The sequence below is a fragment of the Ixodes scapularis genome, unplaced genomic scaffold (assembly GCF_016920785.2).
Source record: "Ixodes scapularis isolate PalLabHiFi unplaced genomic scaffold, ASM1692078v2 PGA_scaffold2__306_contigs__length_199485367, whole genome shotgun sequence".
Classification (NCBI taxonomy): domain Eukaryota; kingdom Metazoa; phylum Arthropoda; class Arachnida; order Ixodida; family Ixodidae; genus Ixodes; species Ixodes scapularis.
In genome coordinates, this window is record NW_024609857.1 from 112,461,927 (window position 1) to 112,482,877 (window position 20,951).

Consider the following 20,951-nt stretch of genomic DNA (forward strand, 5'->3'; position numbering starts at 1 on the left):
CAAATGCAAGTCTCATGACATGATCAGAGGACATGCCTTGGCACGCCGAAATGCTGCGTCCTTGCCTTCGCACGCTTGGACACTGATAAAAAGTAGACGTCGTGTGAATGTGTTAACCATTCGGGAAGGTTTTGAAGGTGTGTCGCTTTTTACAAGTCTTTGCCGCATACATATCACTCGCAGATCTCTGGATAGTCCAGCAGTTCTGTTTGGTTGCACTATGAGTGGTTGCTATCATGCGCTATCGGCAGTGTTTAAAATGTACTCGTATGGATCCGAATTACTCATGTCACCTGAAAACAGAGCAGCACAGTTATGTATGGGTTACAAATCACATTGACGCTTTTGAGCTATGCTATCAGGGGTGTCGGAAGTGGGAGATGGGGAATCGAGAAAGATAAATTTCTATTCCCTTCCACAGATTTGGTTGCTAGAAATGTCCCGGAGGCAAAGAACGATCTCCTCCGCCGCTGTGTTCTGTCGGCACAAAATCAACTAATTGCTGGCCCACGAGTGCTGCAAGTTACAAATACAGTCTTCAGAGTAAAGTAAAACGCTGCTTCAGAGGCACATAAATCTTCATACACGACAGACCTTCATCATCATCTACACGATTTCAATGCTTGTTCAGTATACCCAAGTGTGCAAGGGTGGAGATGCAGCACTTCAGCATTCCAAGGCATGTTCTTTGATCCCGCCGCAAGACATGCATTCAATGAGTTGTGACTTTTTTATGCCGTGCTATGTTTTCATAAAGATTTCTATGTGTTCTCAAAAACACCTATAACCAAGTACACAAGGAAAAAAAAAAATTCAGCGAATGATTGCTATTAAGCCGAAAACGTGTCTTTTAGCACACTGCCGCCCAGCCTCTTAAAGGGATACTACAACGAAATTTCGGCGCTTATTTCTTGGTCTATTCGTGTTCAAGGGAGCAGTATCACATCAGACGCACCAATCTCTTGTTGAAAAAGACACAAAAGGAATTTGAAAACGAGTTAAACGATTAGCAAAGAGCACCCGGTGGCTGCTGCTAACGCCTCCCCGAGAATATATTTTGTGTGTCCCAAAATGCCGCTATTGTTCCTCTACAAGATTATAGAAAATTAACCCGTCGCTCAAAATTCGTATAAAAGCAGCCGCCTCCGTGGCTGGAACGTCTAGGACATCTTCTCGATGTCAGCCTTGACGCAGCTTTGCTCATCTCGAGACAAACTACGTCACGATTGCGGCGGAGGCCATGTGCTCTCCGCTGGCTGCTCTCCGAGCACTTGCCAGAGTGGGCCGTTTATAACGAAAAACACAGCCATCAGGCTCAAAATACAGACGTTTTATTGTCATTTACGGATATTGTGGATCATATTCAGCCTATTTGTGAACACGACGGGTATATTTCAAATTTCGTTGAAGTATCCCTTTAAAACGCTTTAACTGGTCAACATCCCGTTGGTACATGATGGCCGTCTGGTGGCTGCATTCGCGGAGTGGAGAGCGTGATCTAACAATTGTCATAGAGATCAGTGAATTAATGCATTTTTTTTAATATCAAATAGCAAACTTAATTTAATCGTAAGTTACAACAAAAATATGAAACTCTTCTCTTTTTTGGGTCAGTATGCACACCTTTTTGTGTGAATTTAGGAAAAAAACAAACATTTGTGACATTTCATTTAACAGGCATAGGTAAAAAAAGAAATCTGATTTTTCTCTCATTTTTTTTCCCCAATAAAATGCTCTGATTGCCGTCCCTCAGGAACTCTATCTCATTCTTAGTCGCTTTGTTAAACCCAAGGTACATTGTGCAGTATTTAAAAATAAATAGTGCGGCACACCACGAACTCGGTGTGCCACTTACACGGGCTTGCACTTGAGCCCGTGCATTGCGAGCTCTTGCCCGTGATCATAGGTCAGTTATGCTCAAACCTTTGACGGAGTCGGACGTCTTTCATTATTGGCGGGTCTGCTGGGCCGCAGAAACTGTCCATCTTCAGTTCCACGCGAGTGAGCCCTCATCAACTTATTCCGTGTCCTCTTAGGCCCATCCTCCCTTTCTCAGCAGCACGGCCCTAATCTTGAATTATTACCCACTGCTAATCAGCTGTGGCTTTGCCTTGCAGTAACGAAAATGTTATATTCATTACAGAAAGGAAAACCGCCCTTTTTGTGCGGTTGAGTTTGTCGGGGATGACAGCGTGGCCGCTGTTCCGACGGCCTGGCTCAGTGCTGACAGGACGATGTGTTCCTGGCCAAAAAACGTGCCACCGGCATCAGTGATAAAACTGGCCCAGTCTCAGGCCCCACCTGGGAATGAAGAGGAGTGGCCCCTCCACCCTGTGCGGGTGTTCTCCTATTGCAGTAAGTGGTGTTTGTATGATATCCTCGTGGCTTCAAGTTGTGAAATCTTTGCACATACCTAGGGGCATTAGTCATTGATATGATCATGTAGTATATCTAAAGGTAAACAATGTTTAGATTTGGACTGAGAGTGTAGTTTGCATATACAGGGATGCCTCGGTAATATGGACACCTCCGTTCCTTCCTAAGATTGTCCATAATGTAAGCTGGCCACATTAATAAGACAAAGGTTTATCTAGCATTTACCCAATTCGATCCCGAAAACTTTGTCTACATATATACACAAATTCAGCTCTGTTATGTCATGGTGCGGTGGTGGTGCGTCAGGCACACTTCCGGTCTGGGGCTGTGGGTGGAAGTCACCATGCGGGGCGTGCATGCCTGTGTTGTTTTAGAAGAAACCAGGCAAACACTTGCCTTCTCGTCAAAATGCAGCAACTGAGGCTGTACCAAAACAGTTGCGAAAGGTTTGAAGATCAGTATTCATGAGTTTTCTGCCTGCTTGGTTCATCCAAAAACATGGACAGGGCTAGTGAAAGGGAAAACCAGATGGCATTGGACCACGATTGCTTGTACAGAAAGCACTTTGGGTTGAATTCGCGGATACTTAAGGCCATCGAATTCATTTGTTTTGTTCCAACATGAATGTGAAAAAAACGGCCAAGTTGTTTGGACCACCCGCGGACTATGTTTAGTGTGTCTTCAAGTTCGGACGGCTGCCTGATCGTTCAAACCGTTGTCTGCTCTTCCAAACGTTCCTGCTCGTTCAAACGACAGCGGCCCGTAGCGAAAACATTGACCTGGTAATTGCAATATGGAGTAAGCGCAGGCCTTCAAAAGACCTTTAATTTTGAAGGTTGGTCAAGGTAAGCAGGCTCAGTGTAAACAGTAGATACAAGATGTTGATAATTGTTACTAGTTGCCATCACCGACTTGTTATGTCTCATTCACTTGGACTGATTCTGCTTGCAATTTTTCGTATCAACGTCAACCATCTCCGCTACAGTTCATGCTTTTGCAGCTGGAGCGACATAATGACTGAAAATAGCAAGCAGAATCTCATCCTGCGAATCAGGCTTTAGCGTCCATTCTGCGGCGTCTACGCGGAATGAATCGCCACATGCAGTGAAACAAGCCTAGTTAATTTTGCTTAGGCTGCTAAAGTAGTCTGACTCTGCCAGGAGGACATAGAAGCAAAAATTGCAACATAGAAAAGAGCATGGGGACACACATCGACGCCAAAAACGTAGCATTCCAATGGTTTGTTGACAGACGACGGCAAGCTTGTTTTGATCATATCATGTCGTATTGCACCTGAGACTGCGGTGGAAGAAATCGGAAGAACTTTCAGTAGAAGGAACAGACACAGAGAACGTCTCAATCAGAGAGAACGTCTCAAACAGACACAGAGAACGTTCCTTCTACTGAAAGTTCTTCCGATTTCTTCCACCGCAGTCTCAGGTGCAATACGACATGATTAGCTACCACCAGCTCACGTGCTCTCTCACCGTCTTTTCACTAATTGATCATATGACTGCTTTCAGTAATTTTCACTAATTGATCATATGACTGCTGATTCCAGTCTACGTCCGGCAGTAAGACCAGGGACTACGTCCCTGGTCTTACTGCCGGACGTAGACTGGAATCCTCGTCCAGCACCAGAGCCTTCACAGCCCGACAAACCCGCAGACACGATCAAAGATGACGTCTCAGACAGGTCAGACAACCAGAGAGCCATTCGGGAGTGACCAAGAATCCCCCATTTATTGGTGCAACCATAAATATAGACAGATGAAACAAATCATATGACTTGTGATAACAGAAAGGAAAGAGTAGCTCGGAGCATTATCACAATGACATGAAAGATGCAGCACTTGATCTGTTTCAGTGCTCGATCTCACTGTGATGACTGCGAAATGCTAGTGCAGGTGCTTTGATTATTTTAGATGGTGTTGAGCTAGCCCATCGAACCTGACAGCAGCATCAGAAACTTGACTGGTAATGAAATGCGAGCTCTCTGGGAGTATGATTGCAATTGAAATTTCATAGTCAAAAATATGTATCATGTGGCGATAGAGCAGAGCTTTTACGTGCACGTTTTCCCTCACAGTTGCCATAGCACTGTCAGCAGCCAGTGTAGGAAACGAGCGTGAGCCTGGAGTATCTCTGTTCTTCAAAAAGCCGTAGTCTTGCACTGCACACGCACGAAAGGGAGCGTAGCACTTGCTAGGTTGCCATGTCTGTATTGAGTGACACACGTTTACATGTTCCGGCTTATAGGTCTTATGAAAACCCGTTAACACACAGATGCATTTGACTAGGACCGACTGAGACAAGACTGATTTTTTAAGCTTCTTGCGAAGGCCTATGACCAGCAGTCCAGCAATGGCAGCCGGTCGTAGGCAGTCGCAAGAGGCTAAAAGCTGATCGTGTCTCATTCATTCGTAGTCAAATGCAAGTGCTTGAATGGGGCTTTACATACAATGGACAGATTTGAAGCTCGCAAGCAGCAGCTAAAGTTGCTTCGGCTGCTCCTAGTGCACGCCATTTCAAAGTTGCACTCGCCCTACAAATGAAAGTGTCACCTTATGCGGCGAAAACCTGAGTGAGAGGAGAAGACGAGGTTGGATGGGGATGTCAAAACGCTGAACTCTGGTTGGAATGATTGATGCGTAGGTCTAAAGCTAGCTATCTTTGTCTCAACTGCACTCGTCGAACACATCAGAATGGGAATGCCAGCGTCCGGCATTGGGCTTTCAAATTCAAACACGTTTGATGAGTGCAGTGGAGATAAAAACAGCTAGCTTTATTTCTACCACTAATCATTCCAACCAGAGTTCAGTGTTCCGACGTCCCTGTGAGCTCTCGTCTTATTCTCTCAGTCATTTTCTCAACACATAAACCCCAATACACTACTAAGTGCTTCAGTCATGGGTGTTTATTCTCTCGGCATTGCTGCTTTTTGAGCCAAAGTTAATTTTGCTCTGTGTAGATGTTTGTGGAATCGCGACAACTGATTGTGCAGCTGCAGATGTTTTGCATTTCTTCTGACCATGACTGCATATGGGGCCTTTGCATTAAATTTCAGAATGATGCAAGCAACAGTGCGCTTCTCATGCTAGCAGCAGACACCACACTGTGCTGTACATAAAAAAAAAGTATTTGAAGCCTTTACAAATGCTGATCTTGAAAGAGTGCTGCTATCAGGCATTGCCCCCAAATGCCGGTTTCCCGGCAGAACACTACAATAATATATCCTTTTGGTATTGTAAGCTGTGAAAGGAACCATATCTAGAAAATTGTAAATTGGTTTTAGTGATTTTTTGCTCTGTTATGGGTTGGCATTGCAGTATTGTAAACCAGGTTTTGCACGAGCTAAATAATTAGTGGGTCTGTATCAATTTGCTTTCTCTTAAAGAAACATACAAGAAGGCCAAAAGGAAGGCCACCGAGGGGCTGGAGAACTCGTGCTTGGAAAGCACAGATGTCGGGGAGCCCGATGATGGAGGTATGTTGATCATAGCAATTTAACATTTTCAGCAGAAGAAATGGTTCTTTGTTTAACCTAGTTTTATTCTGATAATATGTCTGTTCTAGCCACTGGGAGAGACAACACGGCCGACGCTCCTGTGCGTCTCTCAGTGCCCATTCCACGTGAGTTAGCCTACAGTAAAGAAAAATATATTTCATCTTTTTTTTACCTTGCGAGAGACACTGACAATGTATTTACACTTGACATTGATTTTGCAGCTACTGGCCTGGGAGGTGCCTGTGCAAGGGGTAAGTGTCCTTGCTTTATTTCCACATGTTTTACACATGAGAATCTACACGTTATTCATGAAGGTTCAAACCTATCTAGAACTGTAAAAAGTGATTCCTCCATTTGACTTTAGAAAACAGTTAATTTGAATTGGGATTTTAAGATTTTGTTATTTGAAAGATGCTCGTGGATACAAAATTCCTCTTTTATGTGAATATAAGCAAACAATAATTTATGAAATTAAAGAGAGTTTGTTTTAAAATCACGCCTAAACCTTTCTGATGTTCCATTTTGGCAGTATGGCAGCAAGAAAAAAAGGGGGGGGGGGGTTCATGCCTTTTGCATGCATTGCATTCTAAACGAGTAGATAAAAGTTGTCTAAGATTTTAGAAAGAAAAGGGGCACTCTGGCCAAGCCATAATTGCCCATGTGGAAAGTAAATTGTGATACTTTTCTCCAGCCCCTCCCAAGCGCAGGGCCCCAGACCCTCCATCCAGTAAGGGGTGGTCCAAAGAAAGTCGGGCTCCTACATCTCGTAAGTTTCACAGTCGGCTCTTTCCAATGATTCACAGATAATCTAGACTGACATAGGAAAGTTGTATATTTAACCCGCTTGTTTGTATTTCTAGAGATATCACATACAAGGTTATCAGCTATTTTTTAAATGTTCAACAAACTGTGGCTAGCATTAATCTGCTTCGCTCACTGATCTCTACGATAATTGCTGGATTGCGCTTCCCCGCTATTCGAATGCGGCCACCGGTTGGCCATCGTGCCACAGGTAATCAACCTTTTGGAGCGCAGCGAGGCTGGGCGGTAGCGTGCTGAAGATATGTTCCTGCTCGTTCGTTATCATTTGCCGGAGAATTTTTTGAAAACCTGGTGTAACCGTTGACAATTACCTTTAAGAACGCGTGGAAAGTTTTACGAAAGTACAGCACTGCAGGAAAAAGGCACAACTCGCCAAGTGCAAGTCTTGTCGGTGTCGCAACGTGATCAAAGCTTCCTTGGCACGCCGAAGTGCTGCATCTCTGTGCCTTCGCATCCTTGGATACCGGTCAAGCTAACAGCTTGGTGCTACTCAAAGATCAAACTTCACCGCCAGGCAAGGCGGTTTATAGAGCACAGCGCAGGCCTAATCATAAGATCCAGTAACATTCATACTGTAATTTTCATGGGTCAGTAAAGAGTCTAACCCGGAAAATTTTTTTATGTGCTTCATTATATAACAAGCATAAAGTGTTGCGTTCATTGGAACTGCTGAATGCCTCAAATAGCACACTTTATTTTGTTTATAAAAATAATTGCATATATACTTACTGCAAACTGCTCTATCGTAACCTCATGCGATTACTCATGAATTCCATCACCTCGGTAAGTGCCCACAAGAAAGCCTCCCTTCAACCACCGCTGCCGCCCCCCCTCGTCCGTCGCCACTGCATCAGACTTATCTGGACCACGAACGCCGCAATTTACAAATGCCGCCGAGACCGGTTATAACGAAGTCAACGGGAATCGAAAATCACTTCGCTGTATCCGCTATTTCGTTATAACTGACTTTGGTTAACGAAGTGTGAAAGGGAATGGGAAATCGAGATTGCTTTGATGTAGCCGCTATTTTGTTATAACCGGTCTCGACACTACAGTCACCACAGTAAAGTAAAACGCTGCTCCAGAGGCACATAGATTTTCACGCACGTTGCACATGCAAAACACATCAACACGGCGTCGATTCTTGATCGCTATCCACGTGTGTGAAGGCACAGAGATGCAGCAGTTTGGCATACCAAGGAAATTTCTATCATGCCGCTAGACCGGCTAGACTTGCTTTCAAGGAGTTGTGCTTTTCTCCTCTGGTGCTGGACTTTTGTACAAATTTGCTCATGTTCTCGAAGGCCAACGAAGGTCACCATTTACGCCAGGTTTTAAACAACCTCTACGACAAATGACAATAAGTAAGCAGAAAACGTGTCTTCAGCACGCTGCCGCCCACCCTAGCTGCGCTCTGAAAGGTAGATTTTTTGTGGCAAGGTGACTGTGCGGTGGCCGCATTTGTGCTACAGCAACCAAGCGGGGATGCGCGATCCAGCAAATTGTCAGAGATCAGTGGCTTCACTCTTGAGCTGCTATACCTCTTTCACTCTGCATGTAAGGTTCTTGTAACAATTGTAACTGTTGGAATTAATGATTTGATGAGCATAAATGAGACAGCTGAGATGTTTCCCCTTGTCCACCGTCTGATACAGCCAGTGTTATTAGTTTAAAGGGATGGTGAACCGAAATTTGGATTTCAGAAAAAACAATGCAGGAAATGTAGGCGGGACGCTACAATCCCTACACCACTACTCGTAAGGCGATATCTCGAATGGATGGCCGCATTTTTGGAAAAAGAGGTCCAGATTGAACTAGGCCGACGAGGCGCGTGACATCACTATACCGAGTTTCCTCCTCTCTCCGCTTCGCTCCCTCAAGGCTGTGAGGCAGAGAAGACGCGAGGCCGTTCCCTCTCCTTCTCGGAGAAACATGGCGACATCATCTCTCTCAAATGCGCCTCCTTTTCTTGAAAAATTTGGTCATCCGTTCAAGATATCGCTGTATGAGTGGTGTTTTGGTGTTTGTAGCATCCCATTGCACACTTTTACTGCGTGTTTTGTGTAATCAAAATTTCGGTTCAGCATCCCTTTAAAGGGGTACTGCAGCAAAATGCCTAGTCTATTTTATGGTTTAAATACCAAGCACATTTTGGCCACACCACAAAGATGCCAATTTTTAGTTTCAATTGACGCCAAAAAACTTTTTAAAACGAAAAAAAAAATAAAAAAAAAATTTATTACCAGATTACACCTGGTGGATGCTTCCGAACGTTAAGTAAAACTTCACATAAAAGCAGTGCCACTCCCTAGAGGTATTGTGCTAAGCTCTGAGCGTGCATAGACTGTTAAACTTGGCGGAACTGAACTTCCCTTCTCTCCCTTGGCGGAACCGAACTTCCCTTCTCTCCCGTGCCTATTCAACTTCTGCGGGAAGCGGGCCTCTTGAACCGCCAGATTGTAACATGTTGACACTACCAAGTGGCACAGTTCACAACCACACCAGCCTCCTTGTAGCCTTGCCCGCGAAGTTAAACCTTACATCACGAGCGCGCTGGAGGTGCTGGTTTTCTCAAGAAGCATAGTGCTCTCCGACAGCTGCTCTTGATGGAATTGGCTGTTTGGAACGAAAAATATAACCATCTGTTAAAAATACTAACGTGTGATTGTCATTAGCTGACTTCAGTGATTACATTTAACTTCTTTCTTAACGTGGGAAGTATATTTTAATTTTCATTTCAGCATCCCTTTAAAAAAGGCTGTCTATACCGGCATTTGTGATGACACGTTTCACATGCACATTTTTTTGGCAGACTGCAGAAAATTTGCTGTCGCCTCTAATCTGCTGCCTCCGGTCATTCATAAAATTTTTTGCTTGCCTCGAAAACCGTTTATAAAAGAAGTCACCAAGCTTAAGCTTTGGACACCTTATGCTCATTTTGGAAGTGGAGCTGACAAACATACTTTGCCTCCCAAAAAGGTGTGCATTTGAAGCGTATCTGTCAGATTTCTTGACATTGACTGCCCTTGAGATGTTGGGCAGAGATGGACACTGGCTGTGCCAAAATGGCTGATATGTAGTTGCTGAAAAGTGTGAATGACTTGTGTGACGAGTTGAAAGACCTTAATCTGAGACTAAAACATACTTTACCACAGCCCTGGCAGAGCGGCAAGCCCCCAGGAGGCGGAATTTGGAGGCAGCTGAGGCAGCTGAGGTGGTTGAGGCTACCATGTCCCGTAAGCATACCAGATGTTTCATTACGATCACTGCTTAATATTGACCTGACCAAGTTTAGAAGACTGGCACAATCACATCTGTACATTTCATTTTTCCAATGCCCTTAGTATGGCATTAAATGCCCATACTCTCGATATAGTTCGACCACCAAAACAAAACCTGCCTATCACTCGTAATGCTGTGTTTTACATTTCAAGAATGAGATGTTTGATTGCCTGTTAAGAACAACATGTTTGACATCTTTACATGAACCGGTCATTGCTGATATCTACATAATCTCACTTCAACATGAATTGCAAGTCCCCTTGCTTTAGAAATAGGCCTTGGCTGCATGAATCCTTGTGCAGCAGAAGCACCTTTGAAACCTTAACGTGAATGGCAAGCCTTCTTGCTTTAGAAAATGTGCCTTGGCTGTATGAATCCTCGTGCAGCAGGGGCACCTTTGAAACCTATCTGTTCATACTTCTAGCTTTGTATGAGACCAGTTCTGCCTTTTGAACATTGATGCTTGTCATGATGGCAGTTGCACTGTGGCACCGACAGGTGGCAGCGGCGGGGGTCTTGTTAAATAAACGTTTTGAGGCCCAAGTCAGGCACTCGGTGCTTACACCAAAACAGGAGTGTTGGACATGCCTCGACGTGGCCTTGCCGTAAGTCTGCAGTTATGGCAATACTCCGTATACAAACGATCATACTCCAGAATCACAAATTGAAGACCTCTCATGCTCCTAAGCAAAAAATAAACAAAATCGTTATGAAAGTGCAAGTATTGCCAACCTGAGCAAAGTGTACTATCGGGGAAAAATGAAATGCGAACAGAGGAGCGCGTGGCTCGCGGTACAGGCTGCGCCGCCTGGAAGTGAACCTCGGGGCGAGGGTGCGTGGCCTACTTCGATGTGTTCACGCCCCTCGATTGGCGCTCGCCCAGCTTCGGCAGTGCGCCTCTCAGTGCGCTGAAAGCCGTCACCGCTATCTTTGCCTGCTCGGCGAGTGCGGCGAGCTTCTTTCCACCGCTCGCGCTGAGCCAGCAAAGATAGCGGCGATAGCTTTCAGCGCACTAAGAGGCGCACTGCTGAAGCTTGAGGAGCACAGAGGGAGGGGCGTGAACACGTCGGAGTAGGCCACGCACCCTCGCTCCTAGGCTCACTTCCAGGCGGCGCAGCCTGTACCGCGAGCCACGCGCTCCTCTGTTCGCATTTCATTTTTCCCCGATAGTACATGAAAGAATCCTAGTTGCGACATGTCATTTCATCAACTCTGAGATAAAATAGTTTTCCATATGTCCAACGGTTGCGACCTCTTTATCAGTGGCATTGATATCAGTATCTTAAGGAACCCCAACGTCCGTCGGTATCAGTGCCTTGAGGGACCCCAAAGCAGACTTTGTACACATGATGCCAGCAATCGCTTACATCAGTAAAAAATGTCGGTGACTGTGCAAGTAAGCACACACATAGGGCAGCAGGTGGCACCATTTAGCCGGCAGTAGTGGTGGCGGAGAAAGACCTGCGACCTTAACCCCTCCGCCACTCTGGGCTAGGTGGGGCAACCTGGTGCCCATAGCTTGGGTTGATTTGCATGTTCAAGCTAGCTGTTTTATTTTTATTATCAGTGACAGCTGTTTTATTTTTATTATTCAAATATCTAAAAAAAAACTAGTGCCTGATTAAGAAAAGTGACTAATGTTTAGCTTGTTTTAAGAAGCTTACCTATTGTGTTGAAATCTTGTGGAGTGATGAGGCTGTTTCCTCTGCTCTATTTCACCTTTCACAAGACGGTAGTAGATGCTATAAACCATAATCACCAGTCCAGTGCCACAACGTATCATGAGGCTGCGCACCTTCAGTGACGCTGTGCCCCTTCCGAAAGTCTTGTGACGAGAGGTGAACTTAACATTTTGCCACCCTAGGCCTTCAACAGTGCTGCCCTCAAACCTCACCTCCCCCCCAAACCCTGCTTTCCATGGTCACTGGCCAAGGGGAGTGGTTGGGGGGGGGGGGGGAGTAGCTAAATTTGGGGATATCATTTTCAAATATAGCTATACTCGTTTTCACCTTAAGAAAAAAATGAACTTTTGCACATTAATCATACGCTGCAAGTAGTAGTTCTCATACGATTTCGTTGTCAGAGGAGGCAGCAATGCTTTTGGCATTTGAAATGTGTACGGCTCCATAAGATAATATATATTTGATGTAAAATGTGCCTGCATGTATCTTAATTCTCTACATAAAGGGGGAAATTAGTAATGATCCGCTAGGAGCCGGACTTTTTTTTACTGTGGTCCTTGAGGTGATAACGGGTACAGATTTGGAGCTGGAATTTCTAAAGTAGCTAAATTTGAAGCTACAATCACGTCTATGATTTGTAGGTTTCTGGTCTCTCGAAAGGTGGAACAAAATATAATTTATTGCTTGGACGTAAACAATATGTGCGATGAAAGATCCACTGGCAGGACGGCCTACATTTGCTGCCATCAATTGCATAAGGCTTGGAAATATTTTTTTGAGCTATAATTTTTTTTATCATTGTTTTTTTCTTTTTAGTCTTAGGTGAAGTGTTGTTTTCAGCACGTTTCCTTCGTAGATCTCTGACCACAAGAATTTTTTTTGCCTCTATTTTAGCCTTCCAGTCGGAGCTACTGAAGGTGGTGCTGGATGTGCGGCACGAGGTGCACCTTCTCCGCCAGGACACGGCGCAGGTCCTGGCAAACCAGGAACAGCTGGCAGTGCGCATCGCTCAGCTTGAGCGTGCGAACTGCCCGCCTGATGCCCCAGTGCCGCCAGCGGTTTTTATTTTACCGCTGGCGACAATGGAAGATTTTGAGGCAGCAGAGAGGCGCCTCATCAACCCCCCTGATCAGGCTGTCCTGGTGAATATCAAACTTTTTTTCACTATATGTTAGTGCCTTGTGGCTCAACCGGTTTGAGAAATGGAGAGACGGCATATGTTCAACTGCTTCGTATCTAAACTTTACCAAAATGTTAGCTTAACCATTATCTCTATTTAGTCACAGACAGCCACTTATTAAGGCAGCATTACGATTGAAGATATGGCCTTATTGTTTTCACACCTCTACATACTTTTGAGTCAAGAACAGGGGCATATAGAATGATTAAGGGCAATCAGTGCTCGCTGGAAAGTATAAAATGAAGGGAAGAAGGCAACAAGAACATCAAGAACAGCAGGGGCCAATTACCTGATCTATTAATTACTTTCAGTAAAAGTCTGGATCGATCTTCAGTATGATGATAATGCAATAATTGCAGAGGTGGAAGCTAGCTGGACAATAACAGTAGTAACTCTGGAGAAAAGGTATGGCGACAAAAGACAAACACAAATCTCCAAATGCAGCTAGGTGTGTTTCGAGATATGTGTTTGTCCTTTTTTTTCCCTTGCTCCCCTTCTTCAGGGTTTATTTTCATTAGATCTTCCGTACTCTCTTTTATATAATAGTGTAGTAAATACTGTCAACAGAGTTAATGCAATTTCACATTACCTTTTCACTTAGGTGAGATGGATGCCATACCATAGTCAGTTTTCATCTTACTCATATTAAATGAACTGTGATTCTTAAAGTGCAATATTTTTTTCTTTTATTCGTGTAGAAGGAGCAGCTCTCCGGCCTGGGTGGCAACACTATCGCGGAGGCTGTGCGGCGCACCCTGGAGCGGCTCCTGCGGAAGCAGGTGCAGATGCACTTCAGCATCTGCGGCCGCAGGGGCAACAAGCGGCCGTTCAGGGGCACGCAGCTCTGTGCCGTGGCCGTTGGTAAGGTGTTTTCATTCCACACCTTCATTGCTAATTAAAAATGATGGGAACTTTTTTCTTTTAATTTGTCAGCTGCCAAGAATCTGAAGAATTACTGGATCAGTTTTAAGCAAAATTTGTGGTTTGTAAACGTGCGCGTAAAGTGGCAAGAGTATTTTCATATAATTCCTGAATAAGTGTTTATAAAGCAAGCACTTTCTTTATCATCATGGTTAGTCATTTCCCCTGATTTTCTAATCAAGTCGAGGCTTTTCCCTTCTGGCTAGTGATCTTAGGCGGTGAGCTGATGTTTCAAGTAATGCACCATGTTATGAAAAACTTAATCTTTCAGGGACTCTAAACAAATTGCACTGAGTTGAAAATTATACTTAAGATTGAAAGAATAACACGCAAAGGACAAACACAGGACAATTACGAAAGAATGTGGTTGTCCTGTGCTTGTCCTCCACATTTTATTTTATTCTTTCAATTTTAAGTATTGTTTGTATATACGGTAGAGCCTCATTCATACATTCCCAGTTAAAAATTATTTCGGCTGTTACAGTCGGGAACTGCAGTCCTGTCGAACTCTCATGGGGTTACCTGTTTTAATTGTTTCTTATGTTTGCCTTTTCAACTGTTACACCTCTTTTTCATTTTGCCTCTTCATCTCTTTGTCCAGCACGCATGCTCTCTTCTGTCATTCACAGCGGCTTAGGTCCCCTGGTCGCACAAATTTAATTTCACATGGAGCTCAGAGTTCATAATCATGCACTGCCCATGGTGCGCGTGCATGAAGCTTCATTGCTTTGCAGTGGCTGGTGAGAGCAGCGTCTGGGTTCTCTCAAACGGGGAATACATTAGCTTATTCTTAGGTTAGTTAGCAGATTAATATTGGTGTTGAAATAACATTCAGCACTGCTGTCAATGCCTAAAGCTGGCTCTGAATTGTGTGTGAGCAGGAAAAAGTGGGGTCATATGCAGTGATGCCATTATAGGGTTGCGTGGCCCGCCATGACACCCCCCCCCCCCCCCCCCCGAGCGCTGCACCTAAGGTGGTGCCCCCCCCCCCCCCACCTTTTCCACTTGCGAGTTGTGAATGCGAAAGCATGCAAGCCACTCGTCTCGTGCACTCCCCCCCCTCCCCCACCCTTCCCTCTTGTGACACCACTGGTCATGTGCAAAGTCGGTGCTTTTCACTGAGTTGGTTCTGTGATGTATGTGTGAACAGGCCCTTGTAGACGAACACATGGCTTTGATGCCACGCCACCGCAGTGACGCTGTTGTCAAAATGGTGCGTGCACAAACGCCTCACCTCACAGGAAGCTCATTTCCGCGCATGCACAGTGCCTACATTTAATGTGGCCAAATGCAGGCTTGTTTAAAACAGTGCATTGGTCTATAGGTCGACCTTGTTTGGTTATGATTACAGATCAACTCCTACTGGTAAAGAACAGTTTCCAGCAAATGGTTAACCTGTTTAGAATAAATATGGTAATTCTTTCTCGGCAGCCCTAAACTCGACTTGGAATAAATTACTGCACGAGAGTTTCCCCCTGTTTCTATAGGCCCCTAATGCATTTTGTGACTTGCTTTGTGGCGTGCATAACATTCGCTTCTGCTGTTTTTTTGTTTTCTTTTTCTCCAGCTATAATCCGGAGCCGAGTGGGAGGCAGCGTGGTCGACGTGGAGCGTGCCATTGGCGACTACTTGTCTGGGGCCCCGGATCGCGAGGGAGGCAGGGCTGAGAGGATGGCCAAGAAGATTCAAGACGCGGCCATCCTCTCAGCCCAATTCGTCACTGTCCTGCCCAGCAGCCTGCCAGAGGGCGACTTTGACGTCAACGCTGACATCCTCGACATCTCACAGACGTGATGTCAAGGACAAAAACGAAAATTGAAAATATAGAAATAAAAGAAAAAACATTGTTCTGAGTCTTCTTTCTCGTGCATTCCATCCACAAACTTGTAGCAAAATTGAAATGGCAGACTTTAAATTGTTTTGTTCTGTTGCGATTTAGCAACTCATGAGGACATTGCGAAAAATCGAATTGAACTAGGTAATTGCAAATGGGTTTTGTCCACTATCATATTTCTTGATGCAAAGACTCATGTAATGCAAGCTTATCAAAGGGTACAAATTGGGCCTCCCAGGATGGTTGCAAGGTTTGCTCACAGCTAAGTGAAATGGGTCCTTGGCAATGGACCGTGTTTATACTAAGCTCGTTCAATTTACCTGCACCTTTTGCACTGGTGCAGAAAAGTGTAGGGCAGTGCTTCTGGTGTGTGTATTGAGATACCACTGAAAGCACCACCCTGCACTTTTATGCACCGGTGCAGGTAAATCGACCGAGCTTTACTGTACAGCTGAGATTGGCTGACGACTGAACTGCCACCCTGGCCCGAGCTACATTTTCACCGTATTGCCAAGCTTGGCTGACTGCTGAAATGCCATCGTGGCCCAGGTTGTATTTACTCCGTTTGGCCAAGCTTGGCCGACCGCTGAACTGCCACTCTGGCCCAGTCCGTATTTACACAGTTTTGCCAAGCTTGACTGACCACTGAACTGCCAGCATGGCCCAGGCTGCGTTCAGACCGTTTTGCCAAGCTTGGCTGACCACTGAACTGCCAGCCTGGGCCTGGCTGTAGAGACGCCATAGAGCCAAGCTTGGCTAGACAAGGAACCCCCACTGAACTGCCAGGGTGGCTAGCCAGGCTGGGGATAGCTTGCCCCTTGGAGCAAAATGGTGCTTGGGCCGGGGAAACTTTCCCCGGCTGCCCAAGCGGGCTCAAGCTTGAACCAGGGAATTGTGCTGCTTGGGTAGGAGCAATAAAATTTTTATATCCAAAGAAGGGGGCATTTTAATTAGAATATTACTTACGCTGAGACGTTGCCAACCTGCAACCTGCAAAAGAATCGGGTAGACGCCGTTAACTCGTGGACCAGTCCCGGATTTTGTGATGCAGGTTGCATCACCGACAAATACTGGGTGCCAAGGATAATTTCTGTACAAGTTTATACAGGTTTTTCGGTTCGGGAAGCACTCATTTAATAATAAAAAAAGTTTTATATAGTTAATCTTTAGCTAAATTACACACTGGTAGACGTTAACACGTGGTAAGTTGTTTGTACTCATTGGCATACCGTTCATTACATGTAAGCTAAGTAGTCTGTAAATATAATCCGGTGGAAAGTTTGCTTTAAGATACTTTCAGGAGATGTTAATGGACGAATTCGTTATTACAGCTTAGCGAGTGTTCGATCATACTATTGACGTGGAAATATTTCTTGCTAGCGAGAAACTAATTGCACAAACATTAAAAAGTGCGTATATTGGTTTCACAATGTTTAACAACGTAGTTTACCAGAAAAACCAGCATTTCGTTCCTTACAAATACTTCAGTGATATCTTGTTGAGTCAAAAAATAGCAGACAAGAAAATCATTTTAAAATATTTTATTCTTACGCTAAATAAATAAATAAACACACACAAACAAACACACACACACACAGACAAAAACACACACAAGAACAGACATGCATATTTAAGGCGTTCGTCTGAGCGTTCGACTGGGCTGAACAAATGTAGTGCATGGGAGCAACGTTCAATATCCACTCCAACTTGTTTTTATCTGAAATAACATGCCTTAGTGTCATTATTAAGGAATACTTTTTCGCTTTGATACGAAAACAAACGAACCAGTCCCTTAATATGCTGTATTGCTTTATCGCTTTTGGAGGCAGCCATTTCTTGTTTCGATATTTACAGAAATCAGATACAAATTGTCTCCGCAAGTTGAAAAAAATGGCAGGTTAGCATCTATGTATATAATTGATTGACGTTGTTAGAGAGATTGAATTCATATTTGTGTACCATAAACGAAACTGCTGAAACCACATTTTACTACACTCTTTTATTTCAAAAAAACGCACTGTAGCAAAAGGAACGGAACAATTGAAAATAGCCGGAGGCGAAACATTGCTGTTGTTTCTAAGGGAGCACAAAATGTACGCCTGAAGTATATCTAATAATATAAGTTACTAACCGAACATAGAAAGGAGTAGATAAAATCTACATGACATTTGTTTGTCCAACAAATTATTTTGTGAGACGGGAGCACTTTTCATAGGTGCGGAGTACCCTGCCATAGATACGCCTACCTCATCCAAGTTCTGGTACTTGCCAAGCGCCGGATTCAGATCGATATGGGGCGAGCTACTGGCAAAGAGGTCAAAACCAAATACTACTGTTAAGGCAGTTAGAAAAATTGACAATGTTTCGAAAATATATCTTAGTTTCAATTAGACTTTTTAGGTTTGAGAGATCTTTCTGCCTCTAGTTCCTAGCAGTCAGTGAATAGTTCACTGAAGGGCTTACACGCTATCAAACGAGGTTGTGCGCCCTCTCATGCCTCAAGGATAAAACATCATGCCGCTATAACGAAACTGATTGGAAACAGGTGCGGATCCTGGATATGATTGTTGCGTTTTTATTATTTTAATAAAAGAACTTGTTTGTTATACATTTCGCGCGTAGGGCCTAAGCGAAAAGTACACGTCTGGACGAAAACGATCCAAAAACACCCAAGAACGTAACGACCCTTGATGGGTATTTGAATCGCAGACCTATCCTGTGTATCCGCAGTGTTCTCTCTATTGTTTTGACAAAGTGGGCTTAATTTTTAAACGTAACATGACCACGCGAAACACCGGCGTGCTTCATACATAAGAGTAATGCGTCCGCTACACACTAAACGAAAATATACCGAGATGGGAGTAAATCGCTTGTTCTCTAGCGCTTTCCCATATGGGAGTTTTATATACTCTGCCGGATGGGAGTTCACAGTTAACTCCCATGCAGGCCAGAGTTTTTTGGGGGGTTAAAGGGGAAGAGTAAAGAACTCCCATGAGCACGGGAGTCTGTTCATGAGTCAATGAGAGTATTTATTTGCTTCCATCAGAGTGTTCCTGGGTAGACTCATAGAAGTATTCTTTCACATCCTTATGGGAGTTTTTGCGTGGACTCAAGGGAATATTCCTTTACATCCACCTGGGAGTTCTCGCGTGGACCCACGGGAGTATTCTTTCAAATCTATATGCGAATTTTTACGTGCATTTATGGGACTATTTTTTCGCATCCATATGGGAGCTTTTATGTGCCTTTGTCTTACTATTCTTTCACATCCATGTGAGAGTTTTTACGAACATTTATGGGACTATTCATTCACATCCATGTGGGAGTTTTTACGTGCATATATGAGACTATCTTTTCACATCCATATGAGTTCTTATGAGCACTTGTTGGACTATTCTTTTACATCCATATGGGAGTTTTTACGTGCATTTATAAGACTATTCATTCACATCCATTTGGGAGTTATGTGGGCCCAGGGGAGTCTTTATTCACATCCTCCTGGGAGTTATGTGTACCTACGGGAGTATTCCTTTGCATCCACCTAGGAGTTTCAATGGTGATTTCCGAGAGTATTTTCTTGCTACCTCTAAGGGGTTTCTTTAAAGTCAGGAACTGTGAAAGGAAAGGGATAAGCCGGTAGCATCATGCACAAAATAAATTTATTGCACATATCATGTACATTTTTCGGACACGTCGTGCGGCAAGAGCTCATGTCGCCTTGGGCGCAAACTGGCTTATACCCTTTCAAACAGTCATTTAAATGGCCCTTCAGAGGAAACTCCTTAGCAGTATCTGCGAACATGTGAACACCGACGGGCACAGGCAGAGCCGAGATCGTGAGCTGGTTTGCCGATTCTTTCAAGGAGTTCATTCTGAAGGCCATTCGAATGCCCGTCTGACAGGGGTATTTATTACAGTGCAGGGTACGCTAGGCTAACTGTGGTACAAAAGCCACGATCGCTCTGTAGATTTGATCATTTCCAGTGCCTTCACCCACGGCTTCATGTAGCACAGTCCCCAAAACCACGCTCAATGAAAGTCAGCATCTTATGTGCCTTCTTCGCATACTGAATGTGGAAAATGCAGTAGGCGGCAATGAGGTACGCCACACCCTGATAGAGCCATATCATAAGTTCAAAGTTATTCCTTAAGCAGTCCTAAAATATTGAAATAAATTATCTCAAACTTTACAGAATTTAATAAGACATAATATGAGAGTCAGATTTTTCACCTCAACTTATTTATGTTAAACACCCTGACGTCGCAGCTTGCTCGTTATCCGTGGTTGCGGCAGATGCAATTACTCTCCCTGGAATCAGTCTGCTGTTGGCCATTCTCTTCCCTGCATAGTGCTGGAAGTGACCTGTAACCAAAAAAAGCACAAGCATTTACGTTAAATCTACTGACCACCAACAGAACAGATGTTTCCGACGTCATCGTATGAACCTTGCAAACCCGGTGGGGAGTGGACTTTTCTCAAAAAAGTGAATTGAAGACAGTTTCTTCAAAGCAATATCAATACTACTGATATTCAAAAATATAGTAAAAAAACGGAATGGTTCTGAAGTGATACTGCAACAACATTGTAGGGCCTATTTTACTGTCTAAATGTCAACCACGTCCTGGCCATACCGTGGAGACACAAATTTCTTGCTCAAAAAGACACGAAAACATTATTTAAAAGTAATGTCTCAGAAGATCTCTCGATATGCATCGCGTTTGCGACGTCTGGTTCTCCTTCAGTCAAGGCTATATGGGGCTGGCGTGGCTGTCAGCTTCGCCAATTGAGGGCGTCAATGCACAGCAAGCTGGCCTTTCGAGTTGTCCCTCACCGCTCTCCGCAGGAGTCGAATAGGCACGGGAGAAAAAAAAATCCCGTTCAGCCAAGTTAGACAGGGCTCCGGCACACATAGCCGGTTGCCATGTTTCCGTGCAGCGGTGCTGCTTTCATGTGGTGTGATGTGATGGTATTCGGTTTATTTCGGCATTTTCTTGAGCAAAACATTGGTGTCTCCACGGTGTGGGCAAAACATGGTTGACATTTAGACAATAAAATTAGTGCTACAATTTTGTTGCAGTAACCCTTAAAAAAATAACAAAGTACACCCTTATTTTCAGCAGTTCACATCAAACATTTTTATAACTATCTACCCTTTTGCGCCAGTTTCATTTTCCATCGTTTCATGGTCTCAGTAACTTTAGGGGTGAGTGACAGTCCCGCAAAAATGTCATCAAGCATGCAAAAAAGTTCAAAGCCTGAAATATTGACAGCGTATTGCAAGCGTTTGAAAATTCAGACCAAACAAAACGACCTATGGCAAAAACTGGAGGAAATCTGTATGGCTG

General features: G+C 44.2%; 1 protein-coding gene across 1 annotated transcript; it reads left to right on the forward strand.

Annotated features, from left to right (window-relative positions):
• Nucleotides 1-1,913: 1,913 nt before the first annotated feature.
• Nucleotides 1,914-15,565, forward strand: LOC120849158. The gene is made up of 10 exons (XM_040221311.1): nucleotides 1,914-1,933; nucleotides 2,144-2,355; nucleotides 5,774-5,863; nucleotides 5,953-6,009; nucleotides 6,106-6,135; nucleotides 6,576-6,650; nucleotides 9,862-9,942; nucleotides 12,565-12,812; nucleotides 13,549-13,711; nucleotides 15,339-15,565. Exons 1-10 carry the CDS (start codon nucleotides 1,914-1,916, stop codon nucleotides 15,563-15,565), a joined length of 1,203 nt encoding a protein of 400 aa, XP_040077245.1.
• The last annotated feature ends 5,386 nt before the right edge of the window (nucleotides 15,566-20,951 follow it).

Excerpts from the sequence above, each read along its gene's own strand:
- LOC120849158 (XM_040221311.1), top strand. The coding sequence starts at position 1,914 with ATGCTCAAACCTTTGACGGA. Across the intron at positions 6,010-6,105 it reads TCTCTCAGTGCCCATTCCAC|CTACTGGCCTGGGAGGTGCC; the intron begins GTGAGTTAGCCT and ends TTGATTTTGCAG. Across the intron at positions 6,136-6,575 it reads GGGAGGTGCCTGTGCAAGGG|CCCCTCCCAAGCGCAGGGCC; the intron begins GTAAGTGTCCTT and ends ACTTTTCTCCAG.